This window comes from Otolemur garnettii, unplaced genomic scaffold, assembly GCF_000181295.1.
Source record: "Otolemur garnettii isolate 467f Iridium unplaced genomic scaffold, OtoGar3 scaffold00128, whole genome shotgun sequence".
Taxonomy (NCBI): domain Eukaryota; kingdom Metazoa; phylum Chordata; class Mammalia; order Primates; family Galagidae; genus Otolemur; species Otolemur garnettii.
Window position 1 is genome coordinate 227,252 of NW_003852523.1, and position 17,368 is coordinate 244,619.

Genomic DNA, 17,368 nt, shown 5'->3' on the forward strand with positions numbered 1-17,368 from the left:
CCCCCAGGACCCAGGCTGTCTGTGTCCTGGGGGCTCAGCAGCCTTCCTGGCCTGGGACAGCTAATCCTGCCACAATGTGCTGGCACTTCTTGGTGGAACATTGTTGTTAAATAAATGTCACGTCCACTTTGATCACAGAATAATAAAGACAGGAACAATTTTGATTTTCTTTCTTTCTTTCTTTTTTCAATGAGGAAGCAGGACACAAAGTCCTGGAGGCCACATGGAGCTCAGAAAACAGGCTTGTGGCCCCATGTCCCCCTCATGTTACCAGGCTACCCACTCCCAGGTTTCCAGAGAAAACAGCAGCAGAGACCAGGGACAGCAATTCATTATCCTTTTCTACACCAATGTACGTGACTTGCCTGGACCCCCCTGGGCCACAGTGGAAATATGGTTGATTCTGAATTGTCCAGACGGTTGTTTGACCCTCAATCTCGTCTGCTAGACTGAGATTGAGCTGAACTTTCCTGAGTTGAATTAGTCCCATACAAACCCACCTATTCAAGCAGCGTGGGAATGTTCTTCCTTCTCAATCACCTTCACCTTCTGAAGGGAAAGCGCGTTCACTGTTTTAAGTGGTAGTGATTACTGGTTTAACTGTTCCTGATTGGCAACTGTAAACCTCAAAGAGCACGGCTGACTCGGCTCTATCAACAGATGATGCCCAAGGGATGCGATTGCCCTGTGAGTAGAGGACGCTTTCTAAGGCTTTGCTCGGGGGCTAATGAGGAGTAGGACGCATTCCGGGATGTCAGGAGAGAGGGAAAGTGAGTCATCCTCTCTGAATAAATGCTGAGTGTAGGGAAACAGACCCCAGGGTCCCGGCCTTGGGGTGAAGGCGTGGTGGGTGAGGAGGGGCAGGCAAGGTGGCAGGGAACTCAGGATGGGGAGGGAGGAGTGGAGGAAAGCAGGGGGCTCGGAAGCTCTCTGGGGAGGGGCTGCAGGAGCCCTGCTGGGTACAAACTGGTGAGGGGGAGCCAGGATGGGCGGGGGCAGGTGCTGCTGTGGTGAGCAGGTCCTCCCAGTCTGAAGGGGCTCTGTGCACCCCCCCCAGCACCTTTCCAGGAGAAGCTGGAAAGCTAAATTGTATGTGAAGTAGCCTCATTGGTAAGGTGATTAACTAACTCATGTTTTTAAAGCCTATGCAACAGGACCCCAGTGGGTCTTTTCATTCTCATCAGCACCTTCCGCATCCCGGACTCCAGGAACACGCATAATCCACCTCTCGCCGGTTTCCTGATCGTGGCAGATGGTACCAACCTTCATCCAGTCACTCACGCCAAGCGCATTCCTGACTCACCCTTGATCCCACCCTATCATTGTTGTACCTGTGACCAACAATGTCTTAAAATACAGCCTGGCTGGACAAAGACATCTGGGGGAATGTACCCCACCTGCCAGTGGTACTGGGGGTCCGCCTTTGCGCTTCCAGGATGTTGGGGAGGTGGAACACCGGCCTTCATGAATAACAAGAGAGGGCTAATTTTAAGTGTACAGATGGAGGAGGAAGGAACTGCCAGCTGTGGTGGGATGGTCGTAAGGAGAGACCCATCCTTTTCCTCTCCTACACAAATCATCCTAAAATTACAGTGTCAAGTTCTCTGTCAGGGCCCCGACATTTTCCTTACTTATTTTTCACTTTTCATTTGATCTTTGTAGTATGAAAGGCTTAAAATACAAACATCAGGATGAGGTAACGTGACAGTCAATTAATCCATACGTGTAAATGCTTAATGTCAGACCGCTCTGGTTCTACAGAGTAAGGAGGCTGGACGGCACAGGCATAAAGTAGCTACTGCATGTTAGAGAGGGGACTGAGTGGAAAATGGTGTTCGGGGACATGAAAGGGACATTCCCCCAGATGTCTTTGTCCGGCCAGCCTGTATTTTAAGACATTGTTGGCCATAGGTTCAGGGACATCCTTCTCATCACATCCTTGCCTCTTACAGACCCTGTGACGTGCAGAAGTGGAGTTGTGAAGAGGGCCTGCTGCCCTCCGTGGATGTGAATATTCTCTTACTTATTCAATTGCCGTCTCCCATTCATCTTCCCAAGGAACACCATGCAGGGTCCTCCTCATGGTGTGCTGGGACCCCAGGCCGTGCCCTGGGACTGGACAGTGAGCACACAGTGGGACAGGAGTTGGTGCCCTGGAGGCAGCTCACTGAGTCTGAGGAGCACAGCCCGTTCCCTTCTGTGGTTTTCTTTTAACGTCTCCTGTTGGAAGGCAGGCCCCACCTCACAAAGAGTGTGTTTGCCTGGAAGCAAAACTAAACCCGCTTACTTAGAATGCATCTATCTCTTCCTGAGTTAAAGGGAAACATACCCCCGGTTGAGCTCAGCCAACGAACCATGTACCGACTGCACATCTGAAAATACGAGTGCATCGTTCAGTGTCTACATCTGCAGTGGGGCAGTGCGTGGCTACTGGAGATTGCCAATGGAAATTACCAAAGAGAAAATGTGTTATCAGTCGCAGAACGTCATCTTTAAAAATCACAGAAACTACCGGGCAAGTTCACAATTGCTCTTTTACACACGATAACTCGGTGTTAGCTTTGTTCTTACCTCATGAGCATTTCAGCTAAACTCTTCGCATCTGGGGAAAGAAAGGTAATATTAGTACATGATAAAAAACTCATTAACATCCACTAAGGCGTTATCACAAATACTCTTCAGTTAGATGACAACAGCCATTTTCAATTTTGATTGTATACCCAGATCACTACTAATAACCTAGAAGTTTATGGAGTCCTTATTTCTTCTATATGGGACTTTTTTTTTTATATCTTCTTTTTAAATTATAAAAGATATCACAACTTTTCTATGGACATGAAATTCTCAGACATGTATTAAAGATTTTTATTACAATTGATTTATTAGTCACTTCTAGAACCCGATTTTATTTTCAGCCATCTGAAAATTAACATTTTGAAAGGAAGTCATTTGTGTTGTACAACCCGCTCTTTTTGTCATCAAAATATCAGAAATAAAAGCTTATGACACTGGAAATGACTTACAAACGGCATTACTATAGATCTCCAAGTCCCTCAGGCTGATCACTGCTTCTGGAAACTTAGATGCTTGTTTCAAATTCACAAATAAAACTATATTTTTTCTCTGAGGACATTGTTTACCAAGACCTGATTACTACTCCTGACAAGAGAACTCCTGTCTAAAAATGTTATAGAAGAGAAAAAGCTTTCAGTTTGAAGAAAAGCTTTCAGTTTTACTCCTGAAAATAAAATAAAATTAAAATTAAATAAAATTTATTTTATTACTAAAAGATTAGCTGTGGGTTTGTCATAGATAACTTCGATCAGTTTAAGAAATGTACCACCCATGCCTATACTCCTCAGTGTTCTAATTAAAAAAAGGATGCTGGATTTTATCGAATGCTTTTTCTGCATCTATTGAGAGGATCATGTAGCCTTTGGTTTTACTTCTGTTGATATGGTGAATAACGTTTATGGACTTGCATATATTAAACCAGCCTTGCATTCCTGGGATGAAACCTACTTGATCCTGATGTATGACTTTTTTGATGATAAGCTGTAATCTATTAGCTAAGATTTTATTAAGAATTTTTGCATCTGTATTCATTAGTGAAATTGGTCTGAAATTCTCCTTTTTAGTTGAGTCTTTTCCTGGTTTTGATATCAGGGTGATGTTTGCTTCATATAACGTGTTGGGGAAGATTCCTTCCTCCTCAATCTTTTGGAATAATTTCTGCAGTATAGGAGTAAGCTCTTTCTTGAAGCTTTGATAGAATTCTAGTGTGAAGCCATCTGTACCAGGGGATTTTTTTGTTGGAAGGTTTTTTATTGTTTCTTTGATCTCAGTGCTTGAAATTGGTCTGCTCAGGAGCTCTATTTCATCTGGGCTAAGTCTGGGGAGAGGGTGTGATTCCAAATATTGATTCATTTCTTTCTGCTTTTTCTGGTGGCATTGTTTTGTAATTCACATTTTCCTTAAAATATAATTTATTCTTTTTACACATTTTGCCCTGGAAAAATGATTTTTTCCCCTAGAACATGAAACTCTTCTTTTTTTCCTTTTCATTGCTAAAAAGTCTTGTTTGTAAGTATGCAGTCCAGTGAACGTAGCTTTCTGGAAACGGCCTCAGCTGACCGCCTGACGGGCTCTGTAGTGAAGACACATGCATGCTGGGGCATTTCCAGCTCTCTCTATGGGGGGCTGACACTTAAATGTGGTTAGTTTTAGGGTGGGGAGCAGCTTCCTGCTACCAAGCAATGTGAGTGGCCACAGAAAAACCACCTGGGGACTGGTCCCACTTGAACCCAAGCTCAGTCCCTTAAACCAGCCATGCCAGTTCCAACTGGTAACCCCCAAATGGGGCCAGGCTTTGTGCACAGACAGGTTCAGTCTGGCCCACGGAATGGCCCCGGCTGCCCCGTCACATGCAAATTGACGAAAGCAAAGTGGTGCCAACTTCCAGCTCACGTCTGTACGTTTTTCTGCAAAGACGCAGAGAATAGAATGTGTTTCTTCTATCCCTGAAGGATTTGACACTCACAGAGTCCATCTATCTATATCGAACACCAGCAGCTTGGGACTAATCAGCTCCATGTAACAAGCAGGCCGTGCTAGTCTGATGCTCTAACAAGAAGAGACAAACTCCAGGGGTTCAACACCAGCTCACACCCACAGTTCCTCAGACTCGGCTCTCTTCAGAACTGCCTGCCTACCTTACTTCACCTTTGATTCACCTTTTCCTGTGCTTGTTCCTACCAACAACTGAGGAACTTCAGGGCACCAAGCCGCCGGCAGCAGGTACAGCTCTGCGCAGACTCCCGGGGACTGTGGCTAGCAGGTGTCTTCCTAGAGCTCAGGCTCCCCATAGGCTTGGGTGCCCAGAGCCACTTCAGACAACACTTCCCTGTACTTATCACTTGCTGGCCCTTCCCTTCCCTTTCTGTCTTAGCTCCTATGTCTTCCTTCTGATTTCATCTGAAAATTTAAGAAAAATTATATTAACAGGAATTCACTTCTTCTGTGAGTTCACTGTTGTATCAACTGAGAAGCTGGGGTTTGGATGTACAGATGATGGCTGGGTGTGAGTGTGGGGCAGGTGGGTGATAGTTGAACACTCACTAGAGGTTTGGACATGCCCATGACTTTAGGACTGCCATCCTAGGCCCCTTCCATGTTAACCTCTGCCAGGGAATTAGTGTGTTCATTTTAGAAATGTAGCCACTGAGACCCAGAAACATCCAGCCCTTGGTTGCAGCCATGTGGGTATACACAGCCCAACCCTTCACCACTCTCCTCAAGGATCTTTATGCACAGAGAGGGCCAGAGTCACCTCCTCAGAGATGCCAAGGGGCCCATGGCAGGTGCCAGCTGCCTGGGAGAGGTGATCTGAGGACAGCAGCGTCCCATGCTGGGTCGATCTGGAAAGAGACCCTACATTGAAGGCAGTGGGGTGTGGGAGCTCAGACAGGATGTGCAGACTCTCACACAGGGCATCCATGTGCACTGGAATCGGGTGGCTCAGGAGGGAGCCTGCAGGTTGGTGTGGCTGGACAGGAAATTTGCCAGGTTGGTGGCCCAGAAGATGGGGATGATCTGGACACTTAGGAGCTAAGTAGATGTGACTTTTCATTATTGGCCATACTCTGAAAGCTTTTCCCTGGGCTAAGGGGAGGGAAGAAGGAGTAGGGAAGAAGGAGGAGGGCAGAGCTGGGGCCCTTGGTACCATCCATGAGGAGTGCTCAGGATGGGCCTGAGGGTGGGGACTCCATGACAGCTTCTTACAGGGGTCCAGGTGAGAGGCTGTGAGGGCTGGATTAGAGACTGGGAGTGTGAGGGTGACATCACAATGTGAGGTGGGTTTGGGGACAGGGAGTCAGGAAATGGGCAAGATTTGGGATGTGCAGAATGGGGGTGTCCAGTGGCACAAGTGACAGGAATAGCAGTCTGGGGGGACATGGAAGCACATTTGGGGAGAGCTGAGGTGTCTGGACATTCAGTGATCTGTTCAGAGGCAGAGTGGGAATCATTTGGGAGACACCCCAGGGCTGACACAGACCCGGACGCTATTCACACTCACACTGGGAGATGGTAAAGAAGGGACAGCCAGATCTCACATTTTAGTTTAGGGGTAGGACGATGAGCTGCGACAAATTTAAAAAAAAGTCCTGGAGCCACAGAATCTTAAGCACAATGAAGATGTTTCAGCTCAGCCTCCTGTGAATGCTGGAATCCCTTCTACAGCAGAGAGATGTGAAAATGCTCTGTCTGCCCCGATCCAGAGCTGGGGCCCCAGCCACTTCACGCGGTGTGGACACCAGGGGTGCAGCTCCTCCTTGTCCTGGGACAGACCGGCCTTCAAGTCTGTGGGTCTCTCCCCATAGCACGTCCCTGTGGGACTTTGGCTTTCTTCCTCTCTTCTCAGTCCAAATCCACGAACTAGCAAACATCCCCCTCCCTGGTCTGGCTGACCCCAGTCTCTCAGCTCACTGAGTGATGCCCACCCTGCGGGAAGGGTGACAGATCTGAAACCCTCTTACGGAGTCACACCCGTACTTGGAGACTGTCCAAGGGACCTCACTACAACAGCGCTGGTCAGCACAGAGCACAGCCCCCTATGCAGGTCCTGGCTGTCTTCTGACCTCCTGTCTCTCCCATGTGACCTCTAAGCCTCTCTCGAGTATCCTGCACTTGCCACTTTCTGCAGAGACTCCACAGTTTTGCTCCCACAGGGCCCTTCACTGCACCTGCCCCTGCGCCCCCGGCCCCCTGCACTGCACCAATGTGGCCCTCCCAGCTTGCACTGTGCCCGATGGCTCCAGGTGGCCTCTCTTATGGCCCCTTGGTTTTTATCTCCAGGCAAAGCCCAGTCCCCGGCACACAGTGAAGCCACCCACAGATTTCCTGAGGACACATGCAGTTGTGAGCAGCACCTGCCTCCTCCTGTGTCGGAATCCCCGACCCACTTCTGCCTGCACGTGATCATAGCACCACCCGAGTCGCACCCCCACGTGGCTTCCATCCCCTTGCTTGGCCTCGGCTTTCTCTTTTCCAGGTTAAATTCTCCTCATGTGCCATATTTCTAGGTAATTCCCCATCTGGGACTATCTTCTAGGAGAGGATGTGGTTTCTTATCTCTTTACTAACTGGGGCTGAGTGCAGATGCTGCTGAGGTGATATTCTCCCAGCACAGCAGTGAGCGCTCGGTGCCCCTCAGAAGTCACACATGCCACGGATGCATTTTTACAACTTACACAGAAGCCTTCACAGCTACCCCTATTACATTTTATCTTCTTGGTTCCAGCCTTTCACAATCTCTTAAAATGTGGATTCTTTCCTCTAGTGCACTAGTTTTCCCACCTGGATGTGTGTCACCTACATGCTCCCATCAGCCTGCCAGTGGTAGCCTGGCACATGCCTATCAGTCAGCCCCGTCACAATGCAAATGGGATCCCCAGGTTGCTCATTGCTCACAAACTGTCCTTTCTGTAACCCAAACTAATTAATTTCAATCTGCAATGTGTAGGATCTATGCTTTTGGAAATGGGTGCAGAGTACAGATGCTTGACTTTCCATGGGGTTACATCCTCAGAAACCCAACAAAAGTTGCAAGTCTTTCAAGCTGCAAATACACTTAACACACCCAACCTGCCAAACCTCATAGCCGAGCCTCACCTATGTTAAGTGTGCTCAGAAAGTAGCACACAGTTTGGCAAAATGACCTCACACAAAGCCTATTTTATAATAAACTGTTGACTATCTCATGTAAGCTTATCACGTATCACATATCAACAGCCTGGGAGAAAAATCAAAATGCAAAATTATAAGTCTGGCTTCTACGGAATGTAAATCAGTACATTTGTGCCACAGTAAAGGTGAAAAAATCTTGAGTTGAACCATTGTATAAGTCTGGGATTATCTGTATGATCACTTTGTAATATGTCTAATTTGCCCTTGATTGTTCAAAGATTATTCACAAAAGTCCTGGGCTTACATATGAAAAAAATTTATTTGGATTCCTAAGACGTTCTCCTTTGGAGTCTTGGGACCACAACCCCACAACACTTTTCTGATCTTTCCAGACATGGAAGTGGTGGGGATCTTTCCCCTCTGGGAAGGACATTTCTTGGTGCCTGCATTATACTACTCATGCTTTGGAATGTGTGTAATTGTCCTTTGCCAGCATTGATTGAGAAAAGCAACATCTCCCTGGCTTTCATGAGGCTGAGAAGATTCTGGAAGCGTAAGTCAATTTAAAGTATCTGGGCTCTTATTTTCTCGAACATCCTGAGTTTGACTCCTCCCTCCCATTTATTTCTTCTTTGTTTACCTTCCTTTCTCGCCTTCTCTCCCTCCCTTCCCTCCCTGTTATTTACTTATTTATTTATTTTGACACAGTTTTACTATGAAACCCTTTGGTAGAGTGCCATAGCATCACAGCTCACAGCAACCTCAAATTCTTGGGCTTAAGCAATTCTCTTGCCTCAGCCTCCCAAGTAGCTGAGACTACAGGTGCCCACCACAACATCGGCTATTTTTTTGTTGCAGTTGTCATTGTGGTTTTAGCAGGCCTGGGCCAGGTTCGAACCCGCCGGCCGGCGCTCTACCCACTGAGCTACAGGCGCTGCCCCCTTTTATAATTCTTATAATTCTTCGTCCTCATCTTCTGGTCGGGACAGCACTTTTCCTGGTGCCCATCAGGCCAAGCAGGTGGAGCTGCTCTCCCTTCCTGCCAAATGTTCCCACGAGAACACCTTCCCAAGCTACCTTCTCCTTGCCCAAACACAGCACCATAGCCCTCTGTGTTGCCTGTCACATTTGTTTTCATAGATTTCAGATCAATCTGAGATTTAAACTCGGTGACATCTTTCTAAAGCCCCTTGCCGCTCCCAGGTGTCCGCCCTGGGCTCTGCATTCTGCCTTTAACCTGCTGGGTTGGGAAGTGAAGGAAGATGCCACTGGGCTGATCCAGTGATACAGAAATGTGGAAAGACAGCATTTGCTAACCGTCTGCATGCTGCAAGGAGGGCAAGGTGATGGCGGGGAGGGGAATGAGGTGATCGTCTGTCTCCAGGAGGACAGTTTCACGTGGGCAGTCGGGCTGGAACAGAGCATTGGGGAATGGGAGAGCAGTAACGTAGGTGGGCAGAGAGTACTGCTCCAGGTATTCAGTGGTGAAAAGAATTAGACAGGACAGTAGGGATGCACAGGCAAACTAGAAGGAAAGGGAAGGGCGAGGGGTGGTGAATGTTGAAATAGAAAATGAATAAACCAAGTTTGGATGGACAAACAAAGAATTGTAAAGTAGCTATGGGTAATATGTTAATACATCTTTTCATCCCACGTTTAATTGCTAAACTTTTTAAAGCAGTGGTTCTCAACCTTCCTAGTGACAGGAGCCTTTTTGACCCACAGGTTGAGAACCGCTGTTTTAAAGTTTGCTTCACGCTGATGGGATGGCCTGTGTCCTACTGGCCTACTCCAAAGCCTGCAGAAGTGTCCTGGAAAGAAGACCGTGATCTTGGCTCCAGTCTGGCTCTGCCCCAACTCGGGTGATTTCAGACAAGGAGCCCAGCCAGAGTCTTTCGGGCCTTCAGTTTTCATGTCAGCAAAACGTGGCATAACAATGCCAAGTTCATACTCGACCCTTCTGCACAGCCATTGAGAGACTAAAATAAGAGAGTGTAAAGTGAAGTGCTACAGAAAAGGTAGAGGAGGGGGAAAAAAGGAAAGGGGAAATGTTGGTCCCTGTAGATTAATACGCGGTTCCATCAATTCTTGGGGAAAGCGGCCTCCAGTTGGGTTAGGAGGACACAGGTTGGTCTCGCCCTCTTCCTGTTCTTTTTGTGGACTGTTGCTTTCCCCTTGTGTGTGCCCGTCACACGCAAGTCCACATCAGCAAGGCCGTGCGTGCCTCACAATGGCACAGCCAGTCCCTGGGCACTGCGGCTCTGCAGTTCTGAGAGTCTGAATTGCCTTGATTCCACTCGGGCAAAAGTTTCTTTTAAAAAGGAGAGTCTTAGTTACAGCCACATGACTGTGTCTCCATGTCTGAAGTTCTAGTTAGATGCAGTGGAATATGTCTCGCTGGCAGCTCCACTGGGCAGTCACTTGCCCACATCCACAAAAAAGACCATTCAGGGAGGCAGCCTTGACCTTGCTTCCCATTCAACTAGAGCTTTTATGTGCAGGCTCCCTCACGCAGTCTCTGCTTTTCTGCAGAATTGAAATAGATCTCATAAAGTCGCTACTTCTGTGAGCACTACACACCTGCATTTAAGTTTCTACAAGTTCCCAAATAGGACATCTGAGCATCAGCAGGGTCAAATGAAGCTGATTGGCAAACCGTGGCAATATGTATATTCACCCCCCATGCTCAGGTACAGAAACATCTTTCTACTTAGTTACCACAACTAATTTGGAGTTTTAAAAGAATGATTTTACTAAGAATCTAAGGCAGAAAGAAAAAGAAAGAGAGAAACAGAGAAAGAGAGAGAAAGGGAGAAAAAGAAAGGAAGGAGAGAAGGCAGAAACTCAAAGCACAGAAGTGAAGCCTTTCGGAGGACCGGCTCCCAGTGCCTCCTCGCCGCAGTTTGGGCCTCTCTCAGCTGGCAGATGAAAGCTGCGGGGGGCATTCTTCCCGTTTCTTCTCTAAGGAACAAGACATTTACCAGGGCTCTACCCATTGGTCTGGGGCATCTTTGCTTCCTTGAGGCTGCCTCAAGTTGAGGGTGTCATCGGGCTCCTAGATGTACATTGCTGCTTAGGTAAGTGAAGTTCAAGTGAAGTTACTCTTTGGTTTTACAAATGAGGAAAGCTCTGGGCTGGTTTGCAGAGCAGCCAAATGGCAAGTTAGAACTCAAGCTGGTGATGACTCCTCACTGCTCACCCCTTAAAGGGCACCCACCTAGTGCCACAAGCCAGAGATTCCCGCTGGGAATGGTCTTCTGGAGTTGATCAGCCATATAATATTAATCCATTTCGAAGCATCTTTAAAGTAACAAATACATTTCTGATCAAAGGAAGAGGGGCATTTTGAAATAGAAACGCGGTCGTATTTTGTATTACCTGTTGATTTTTATCTTTGGCTTATTTAAAGTCTGGAACTCGGGGGCTGGCACCGCCCATACTGAGTGGTGCCGACAGAAGCTTGAACTTTCTTGAGCGAACCCACACCAAGATACACTGGAGCTGATCACTTGATATGGTAATCATATTTTTATAAGGTTGGGGCTTCTGGGCCCAGGCAGTGACTTGCCCTGTAGCCTTGAACTTCAAAAGATCTAGAAGTTGGAAGGAAATGAGGGCATCTCTAAAAGCAAAATGCTTTTCAACTCCTGGATAAGGTTGTAGATTAAAAAAAAAAAGTGTAGCACTTGCAGGCAATTTAGAGTTTACGAGGTCACTATGCTCTAAAATTAGTAAAGCACTCAGGAAGAAAGAATATAGGTTGGCTCAATTGCTTGAGTCCTATTTTCTTTCTTTCTTTACAATTTTTTTTTAACATAAAAGAACATTATATTGTATTCACCCAGCTAGGATGCCCATCTATACAGTAAAATATCCTCTGCTTATAAACATTTTAGTAGTTTCCAGCAATCAGTCAAGGTCAATCCTATGAGGCTGACCTTACAATCATCCTAAAAACATCTTTTAGGGACCCCTACAATATTTTCTTGTAATTCAAATTTTCTTCTTTCCATGTTTGATCCTGATAGGTGTTTGCTCAGGCAACATTGACACATTATTGGCAATATGGTCCTTGTCTTGAACGATCCAAGTATTGTGCGCAGCAGTTCTCCTTGTAAAGACTGCAAATACATTTGAACTTCTAACACAGGCACAGAATCAGCCCTGTGTGGGTCAGGCTGTCACTGGGTGATGCTGCCAGTGAACCCTGGGATGTGTAACAGATGAGAACCTATTGCTTTCAACTCTGTGGCTGCTGCAATTCCCCTCCTTGAGTTAGAAGTATTTTATGTAATTAACGAACATTTCAGGGCCCTGAAGGGCTAAACACAAACACCCTCTGGGCAAGGCCTGGCCTTTCCTTCATCCCCTTTCCCACCTCCACTGCTGATTCTGTCCTTGTAGGACCACACTTCACACAGCTGCAGACAGATGAGTCTGCCCTTTGTGAGTCTTGGCCCAGGGCCACTGCAGTATCACCCTTTATAATTGTGAAACAGGGTCTTAAAAATCTGTTTTCTTCCCTGGACCTAGCCAAGCCCCGGTGATAGAACAGAAATGGTTAATAATAAGCAAATAGTGCTCTTTGTTTTAAAAAGAAAACCTGGCCCATGGTAGGTGATCTACAATGATTTGTTGAATCAACTTTATTTCAGTATGTCCACACTGAAACTTGCCATCAGGAAGAGGCATGAATTAAATCCCTTTGCATTCTCGCTGTCCTCTGTTCAGATTCTTGATTCACGCAGCCTTTATCGTGCACGTACAAAATGCTTGGTGCACGGCAAGCTGCTTCTCTGGAGTTCTTTGCCCCGCAACATCTCACATCAGTGCTTCTTTCTTCACCACAGGACTTATTTTCTTCCTGCTAAAACCTCTGTGTTGGCTCTACCCTTTCTCTGGCAGAGAGAAAACAAAACCACTTCTGGGAATGAAAGACCAGGTGGTCTGATGTGACGTATCCCGTTTTTACCAAGCCCATCTATAGGACACTCACGTCTACAGGTGGAGATGCCAGTGATTAAAATGCCAGTCCCTGGATGTTTCTTGGGCATAGCCCATGCTAAGCAAGCAACTAAACTACACGGAACTTCTGAGAATGAAAATAAAGGACGCTTGTGTCTTCCATCATTCTAAAGGAATCAGTAAGCGTCAGCAGCAGCCTTAGCTAGAACTGCTCTTGGTAAGGAAACGCAGCTTCCACTGCTTACATTATCAGCAGGGAGAATGAAACCCTATCTGGGGAGGAAGAGCGAGCAACAGGAGCCAGGGAAAAAAATAAAGACAAATTTGGCAGAATGGATAGACTGCTGGGAAGAAGTGCCTAGAATGCTTAACCCATTTGCTGCCAAACTTTTATAATGAAATAGAAACCATTAAGAAGAAACCTTAAAAATCTTTGGATTTAAGAGATGTTATATGGACAATCAAAACCTTCTGAATGAAACTAGTTACATATAATTGTCTCCATATAACAAGGACACAGCCTCTCGGCACCTCAGTAACATCTGCCCTGAAGTCTAGGCCACAGGCCTCCGCTCCCCCTGAGGAAGGATGGTGGTATTTCAGTGCTGAGCAGACGTGGACAGAACACAACACAGGCCACTTCAGGTTGAACTTCTCTGCACGTCGGCAGCGTGGTGTTCTGCAGGACTATTTTACTCAGCGCTGAGGTAGCCTCCCTTTTTCTCTGCACTTGGGATCAATCCACCCTTCTTTTGTACTTATGTAGAATTTGTTCAAAGCCCTATTTTAGCATACACGGCATTTTTTTTGTCATTGTTTTACTAGTAGCTGTTTATGGGCCTACTGCCTACATGAAACCTAAAGTTTAGAAAACTTCTTTTCATCTTTGAATATCAAACACCTAGTTTGGCGCTTAGGAAATAGATGCTCAGTCAAGTAATGTTGGCAAAATTAAAAGATAATTGGTGAGCATGATTGAGAAAGAACATATCGACAGGGCTGACGGTTCGTATGAATCATTGGGCTGCAGGAGATTTAGATAAACGGAGTATTGATTATACACGGACATAGCGTACAGATGGAGGGCAAGGAACTTCGAATATTTTAGTCTGTTGGCAGAGTGAAAGCAAATTGATAGTAAAATGTGTTGGGGTCCCTTATGGGGAAGGACTGCTTTAGATAAGAGAAGATGGGAAATCCCAGCACGTCCTCTGCTCTGACCGGAGTGCGGTCAAGTAGAGTATTTACAGAAGACGTAGAATTTTCCCAAATAAATCAGGGACATTTAGGCATATCAATGCTCCCTACAGTGCTGACATTAAAATGCAAATACCTTGTATAATATACACACTTTACCAAAAAGAGTGTGTTAGTTACATACCCTCTTGGCAAAGGGCAAAGGGCTCTGGCACATTTTTCCTGCACAGTTTCGTGTTTAGAAGTCCTTGTTCTCACATTACGGAGAAGGGCCAGTGAGGGCTGCTGGCCAGAGCCTGGGAATGGCCTCACCTTGCAGAGTGGCACAGAGCTGGACATTATACTCACAGTGTCGGTGAACAGTGGATTTCATCTGGCCTGGGTTCACCATCTTCCATTACTTTTTTTCTTAGTTAGGCTGAAACTCTTACACTGGGCTTCAGGTCACATTTCTAATTTGGGAAAGCATGTGCTATCTGCCTCTTAAGGCTTTCCCAGGACCATACGCCCTCAATTTTCGCTTCCTGGCAATGAAATAACTCTCCTTCCCAGGGGAGAACTGACAGGTCTTTTCAGAGAAAGCCTCATTGGTGGCTTTGCTGGAACCACTGGAAATGAACAAGAGTGGGGCTGGAAACCTGTGAATTACTTTGGGGTTGCCTATGGACAGCTAGGATTTAGGGGACGTGCGAGGGGTTGGCTGTCCCTCGACGTCTGATTGGTGGAGTGGGATGGTTGTGCTGCTCTCCCCTGAGGCTCTACATCCACTGAAGGACCACCAGGGACTCAGGCAGGGACTGGCCCAGAAAGGCCTTGCTCTCCAGCTGGCCTCTTTCCTGGTGGCCGTGGCACCATAGCAGAGGGCAGTGAATGGCTGGTCTTGACCTACCTCTCAGCCTCTTCAGCCTCTGCTCCCGCCGCCTCCTCCGCAGGACCAGCAGGAGCACGGACAGCAGCAAGACCCCCACCAGGATGCAGGAGATGGTCACCAGCATCTTGAGCCCCTCGTTGGTCGTCAGGCCTTCTTCGCTTTGGACAACTGACTTAATGAGTGGAGGAATTGTACCTGAAAGCAGGGACACGATATTAGAAGGCTATTAATGAAGACAGCAGGTGGCATTTTTAGGGATGACAGCGACAAACGTCACGCCTGTGAACTGAGGGTGCTGGGGCTGATGAGGAATGGGAGGAAGTCTTTCTCTAGATTCTTGCTGATTTATTTTCTTCTTCATTCCCTCCCTTTGCCCAAACTTCCAACTTCCTCTAGAGCATGGCACACCCTTGAAAGAGACTTCATTTTGCAATGTACTGCTGGGCGCAGGCACTTCAGAGCACAAAGCCCAGGCTCACTGCTCACAGAAGCCATATGCATTACTGCGAATTAAGTGGCTCTTCACTGTCACCCACAGTACAATTGATAGAGACTATCTGAAAAATTGCACATCCAAAAAGGAACAATGTGTTTGGCAAATGGACGGAAGAGAGTCTGCAGGGAGACCGTACAGATAGATTGGCTTAAAGAAGCTGAAACCTTTTTACTTGGCTATCTAATTGCCTTTTATCATAGGTGTAAGACCAAATCTACTTTAAAAACTGCCATTTCAGGGTATAAGAGCTACAGACAATTATTCAGAGGGTACCAGTCTAGGTCTCTAAAGCAAACTAGTTATTGACCGGGCACTGTTGCACAGTGCCATGAAATCCAGATTATTTAGAATCACAAAGAAATACTGAAGGGAAATGAATTCTGAGCTATTTTAAGCTGCCTTCTATCAGATGCTGAGCACAATGGGTGCAGAGATTTCAACACTTCCATTTTTTTAAGGGGCATGTATCTTGTCATCCTCCATTATGTAACAGGCTCCATCCCACCATTTTCCAATGTAAAACAAGGGCCAGAAAGTCAGTGCTTTAGGAAAAAGAATGCAAGAAAAAAATAATGCAATTTCCCCCTGAGCAAAAATCTTCATCTTGCATTTAGTAAGTGGAGCAGGGATAATAGAATCCCTAGTCCCTATCATCTCTGCTAAAGTCCAAAAGAACATGGTATTGTTCCAGATTTACAGTGTTTTTTGCTGAAAATCCAAGTCTCAAAATGCTCGAGCACCTGGGTACAAGGCAGTGAAGTGGTGCCCCTGAGGAGCGATGGGCCGGGATGCGTGGCCGAGGGAAGGCAGAGGGAGGGTCAGGAGAAGGAAGACTGATGCTGAGCAGAACAAGTGTGAGGCTACTGGCTGTGCTTGTTCTCTCTAAAATGAAAAAGAAAAAATTCTTTAGGCAGCGCCTGTGGCTCAAAGGAGTAGGGCGCTGGCCCCATATGCTGCAGGTGGTGGGTTCAAAACCCTGCCCAACCAAAAAAAAAACAAAATCCTTTAGGCAGAGGTGACAAAAAATGTTATATCTATCTATCCATGAGATTAGTTCAGAGAAATCCGTAATCCCATTCAAGGAGAGTGCAAATAGGCATTCCTATTTCTTAGCATAACATCATTTCAGATTTCAGAAGTTTCATCACAGTTTGTGAGCCTAGTAAAGTGAGAACATTATATATATTTTTAGAGGACAAACTTTGAAATCTGCAGAACACTTTGTAAGTTAGAATCGCAGTGTCAAATGCTATACGCAAGCAGTTTATAATTAAATTATGAGCTGTGAGCACTTTAATCCAAGCACTCTGTCACTGCAGGTGTCCCAGAGGAGCTGTGGGTCAGAGTGCACACATCAGAACTCAGCCATCTGGAGTAAGAAATACTCTTACTACCCAATGCATGCATGTTGACGGAGGACTTTGGTGAGTGTTAAAGTCCTTATTTTGCAAGGCCAGATAATGCAATGATTTGGGGGGAGAAACCAGGTGGGAACTGCTGTTCTGCCTGTGGTGATTCTCTGTGATGTGAACACCTTTGAATGAAATCACTCAGAACTGGCACTAAAAATTAGAGGAAGGGGCCTAAGGAAAGCATCGCCCTTGAGAAGAAAAGTCAGGGGCTGAACAGACTCTCCCAGGGCCTCAGGATGGGGTGTCTGACACCAGCAGGGTCCACCCGTGAGGGCCTCCCTATGGTCTCAGGACCTGGGCTGCATGTGCCCACAGGAACCCGGGATCCAGGGGAGGAGGACTTTGGGGAGAAATGGGCGAGGACAGGAGATTCAGAGCTGGGTCCACACCATATGTCTGGGCAGGAGAAGCTCTGGGATAGTCTAGGAAACCGACTGACTGAGGGTCCCTGCCAACAACATCCCAAGCTCCTCTGGTCATTTCCAAGGGCTTTAGTTTCATGGCCACTCCTTCTGTAGGGTGGTATAAATGCTCCTGCCGGGGCTTTATGGAGCATCATGGAGGATGACAAGATATACACCCCTTAGAGCAGGGGCATTCAAACGTTTTAAACAGGGGGCCAGTTCATTGTCCCTCAGACCGTTGGAGGGCTGGACTGTGGGCCCCGGGATGAGTCGGCTGCTAAGCAGAACAGGCAGCAGCGGCAAAAACACCCGGCAGGCCGGATAAATGTCCTAGGTG

At 46.7% G+C, this 17,368-nt stretch overlaps 1 protein-coding gene across 1 annotated transcript in view; it reads right to left on the reverse strand.

Annotated features, from left to right (window-relative positions):
• The window catches only part of DSCAM (DS cell adhesion molecule), a gene marked incomplete at its 5' end in the record, with an annotated part of 730,460 nt that overhangs the window by 72,047 nt on the left and 641,045 nt on the right, over positions 1–17,368 (reverse strand). The window contains 2 exons of the mRNA XM_012810262.1: positions 2,572–2,602; positions 14,738–14,914. Of these exons, the coding sequence (XP_012665716.1) occupies positions 2,572–2,602; positions 14,738–14,914 (208 nt within the window). The remainder of the gene's footprint in view (positions 1–2,571; positions 2,603–14,737; positions 14,915–17,368) is intronic.